This window comes from Oncorhynchus mykiss, chromosome 19, assembly GCF_057628025.1.
Source record: "Oncorhynchus mykiss isolate SJ-2025 chromosome 19, ASM5762802v1, whole genome shotgun sequence".
In the NCBI taxonomy this organism is placed as follows: Eukaryota; Metazoa; Chordata; class Actinopteri; order Salmoniformes; family Salmonidae; genus Oncorhynchus; species Oncorhynchus mykiss.
In genome coordinates, this window is record NC_143040.1 from 55,444,260 (window position 1) to 55,448,663 (window position 4,404).

Genomic DNA, 4,404 nt, shown 5'->3' on the forward strand with positions numbered 1-4,404 from the left:
ACTTCATGATAAGTTAAGCATTTTAGCTAACATTACTATTTTTATCTTCCTGTCACACAAATGTCTAATCCTTTCTCTGTGCTGCTGAAAGTACTGCAGTTCAACCGGCTATGTGTTGTGAAAATTATATTTGGGGGCGTGTACTTCCAGGTAAACATTTCAATAAAACATTTGATACATTTTGTTATTTGTTTTCTGATACTCTATACCCAATTTGGAAACCATAAACAAGAAAATTAATTGAGATCCAATTTTCAACTAGAACAATTGTAAAATTTCCTCATTCGACCTTGCCGAGATGAAAGGAAATAGAAGTTATCCATAAGCACAGGGACTCACATGGATGGGCATTCATAAAATTCCATTGCAGACAGACACTGTAGGCTACAACCAGGACTGAGCCTGCTAACTGACATATACTGTTCAATATCAATTCAGTTGATGAGATACCTTCCTTAAATAAGTGTTTCAATTGCACTATTTTATAAAAACATTTTGAAAATAGTATTCATAGAGCAGTGTGAAGTCAGCGATCACAGAGAATCACTATGGGCCAGCGGGCCACAACAGTTTAAGCTACTGTCTGCATCTCACTGGCATATTAAGGGGTGTGGTAGATTGTTTCATGACCTAGTTTGAAGTGCAATTCCACCAATTTACATGAAACAGTCACAAGAGACCACAAGTGTCATATTATTTGCCTTCTATATTTCTCTACCCTTTAGAAAATTATATATCAAGTCTAGCACATAGGAATTTATAACATGGTTGAATATGAGAACTTCTGACAATGTTTACATTCATCTTTATTAACATAGCGTTGCCAGTACATGGGCATGAAAGGTTACAAATGCCTGATAATCATATAAAAATACATCAATGGTCCTCACAGTATCAACTAACAAAACTCAATTATGTTGCAGTAACACATAGGCCTATAATTGTTTACACACTGGTAAGACGACAGTAATTAAAGACTATCATAATTGAAAATATATTTTTCAGCTACATGATATCATAGTGGCTGTTTGAATGAAAAGGCTCAAGCAATTGCAAGACATATGTTTCTTTAGTAAAAAGGGCAAATAGGGGACAGAACCAGCTGGCTCACAAGACTCCAAGCAACTGCAAAGCCACTGCGATGGAAAGAATGATGACTCCAAAATAACCAATGTACCCATAGGCACCCTTCATCCTCTTGGCTGGATCTGGGGGGGGGGGGGGGGGGGTAGAATTATTATAGTTTACAGCCATTTAGAAAATGCTGAATAAGAGTGTGATTCTTCCAATCATTACCCGCTACCATTTTTCAGAATGTGGGGATATTTCAGCACGTTTCACATTACATTTTCATAAAATACAGCTGTAGTACTAATTTCCATAATGGTATACAATAATGATAAAATGCAGTTATGGTTGAAATACTAAATAGTTGCTAAAAGCATATCTAATCTACAAGGAGTGGATTGGGAGTTTAACCTTTTTCACTCATGCCCTGTGACCCTGTTTGTGAATTATTGAATGGAAACTGGCTCAAAAGTCATAAACAAAGATAAGAGGTGTTCATGTCATGTGTGCAATGTCATTACAACAGATGGTCTTACCTCCGGTGTAGTAACCCCAGGCATAGGAGAACCTGCTGGTGACCCAGATGGCTCCCAGCACAGCTGCAGAAGTCTTATAAGTGGAAGGATGAGTGATTGGGTAACAGGAAAAAGGGTAAAACAAAGAGTGAGGATGTCGGACAGTGTAACAGGCAGTGAACTGTCAAATAGAGAAGACGCCGAATCATTGTCACAACACCAGTGAGGTGTGGCCTATACTAGTATGTGCTGTCGTTGGTTGTGTAAAGAGGACAGATCAATGCAGCACATGCTGTCAATGATCATCCAGAGAACATGGTATGCCACTCCCACTTGGTTTACTTATTATCAGAAAATTACACTGGTGATAAACCTTTCTTTAGAAGCATTTATATATCAGTATTGACACAGGGATAAGGTCAATAGTGCACTGTGTGTGAGTTGAAAAAAGAATGCTGATCAACTAGGTAGTAGCATGCAGTAATTTGGAAGAGGATTTAGAGGATTTTAAAATGGGCGACTACTAGTTTCTGAATGTGGTTGTGAAAGAGCCACTCAAATGTAAGCTGACATTAAATCCAACCCATGTGTGTGGCGGTGTAAGTGATGTAACCTGGTAATACTGGTTTGTGTAAGCAGATACGTACTGGATAGACAAGAGCTGCAATGGTTTGGAACACAAGCCACTGTGGGTAGACTTCTAGTGTGTTCTGGTGGGCCCTCTGGATGCAGTTGAACACCTGCTCCTTGTCACTGTACATGGTAGGGTACTGCCCAGTGGAGGAGAAAAAAAGTCAGTGAGAAGTGGCATAGTAATACTCTGAGCTCCTGTACCAGCAATAGGAATAGTAGTAGCTGTCTACTGCATCGTAATCATTAGGATGGAGTTGTGGTGCATTAGGGACAAGTTCTTGGAGACCAGATTCAAAATACTTGACATACTGGAAGAGGGGAAAGACATGAACATATACAACGTCTGCATCATCAGGAGACCTGTATTTCTCATGTACACATTGTTGTTTGCATAACAGACATAGGGCAGGTCAAGTTTACTTCAATGTGTTTTGCTTTAGCCCCAAGTACATAGCACCTCAAGTACGGTCAAGCCAAGGCAAGAAGTGACCGACTGACATTGAATGAAGCTCCCAATTTGAGCAGGATTGGAATTCGTTTATATAAACACGGCTCAGAACAGAAGAAGGTTATGTTTACAGTGCTAAAATGTACTTATCTGGCATTGCAGCGCAGTTATTTCATTTCCGCATCATCATCAGACAGAAACGCCATGTACTTACCTTCACATCGTATTTCTTTCTGGCAGCTCCAACCTTAACACCAAGATAACTCAACATGATCCAACTATAAAAGTATGTAAATATGACATATCCGAAGCTTGATGGCAAGAGCTCTAGAATTTCCATTGTAAAAGAATTCAGCAAAATAACTAATTCTAAATTCGAGAATAACCTCCGCCTGTATTCACGGCTTGTTTATTTGTGCTGATAACGAGCAGGGGAGAGGTTATGTATGCTGTTGTCTCGCGATATTATTTTCTCGCGTTGTGTTTAGTACCATCCATGTTTTTATACGATCTATTATGGTCCATACTGCTTGTACGGATTGCTTGCCAGTAAACAGTAAACTCGTCCAAAACAATATCTACTTTTTAATAACTCCGGTGTATTGAAAATAAACTTTGTTTGTAAACCACATAATGTGCACTCTATTTCGGAAAGACTTACGTATCACCCCACCGTCCTAACTGCTGTGGAAAGAGCATAGAATATGCGCAGTGCCTTGTAGCAAACTGACCCTCAAGAACAAGCGGAATGTTTCCGAGGGGAAGGGGTTGCAGGGTGGAATTTTCAAGAGCGACACTCGATGACCTGACTTCATCATTGTATGGCTAGTTTGGTCAAGTAGCAGACTAAACTCCACTCCATCACAGTTTATACACTATTTCAATAATACAAATAATAAAAAATAACCCAAGATAGATCACAGCCTGTCGTTTCCAATGCGAGCAAATTAGTCATAGTGGGCAGAACCAACTTCAACTGGCAAATACCTACCTTCAATGGTCACTGGCACGCTGGATAAGTGTGCAGTTCATAGATTAATGGCGATTTCAACTGTACCGGGCAGATGGCAGTGTTAACCATGGTGTGCAGTTCATGGCGGTGGGGTTATGGCATGGGCAGGCATAAGCTACAGATAAGGAACACAATTGCATTTTATCGATGGCAATTTGAATGCAGAGATACCGTGGCGACCCGTCATTCATTTGGGCGGCAGGTAGCCTAACGCTTAGAGCGTTGGGCCAGTAACGGAAAGGTCGCTGTTTTGAATACCCGAGCCGAAAAGGTGAAATTCCTGTCAGTGTGTCCTTGAGCAAGGGACTTAGTCCTAATTTGCTCCAGGGGCCGACCCTGTAGGTAGGCCGTCATTGTAACTAAGAATTTGTTCTTAACTGACTTGCCTAGTTAAATAAAATTCAGGGATAAAATGGTGGGGCTGTTGTGAGCCCCACCTGTTTAGCAAAAAACTAAAATGTGTTCCCTGTTTTGAAATCAAATCACATATCTACCATAGCTTTGTCTGGAGTGATCATGTCAACATCATACTTTCAAAATTTAGCTAGACAAGTAGTCATCATGAATCAAGTCGACAATCTACTGGCAAATCTTTTTCAAACCTTGTCACATGAAGAACAATTCATGATAAAATGTGTCGGTAATCATCGGCAAGTTGGAAATTGTAAATTCAACAATGAGTGGCTTGGAAGGAATAAGTGGTTAACTGAAAGCCTCGTAAAGCAATC

General features: G+C 40.0%; 1 protein-coding gene across 1 annotated transcript; it reads right to left on the reverse strand.

Moving 5' to 3' along the window:
* Nucleotides 1-785: 785 nt before the first annotated feature.
* Nucleotides 786-3,619, reverse strand: mgst3b (microsomal glutathione S-transferase 3b). The gene is made up of 4 exons (XM_021574537.3): nt 2,879-3,619; nt 2,231-2,353; nt 1,605-1,677; nt 786-1,208 (listed from the first exon to the last, which is right to left on the reverse strand). Exons 1-4 carry the CDS (start codon nt 3,002-3,004, stop codon nt 1,108-1,110), a joined length of 423 nt encoding a protein of 140 aa, XP_021430212.1. The 5' UTR covers nt 3,005-3,619; the 3' UTR covers nt 786-1,107.
* Between the last annotated feature and the right edge of the window lie 785 nt (nt 3,620-4,404).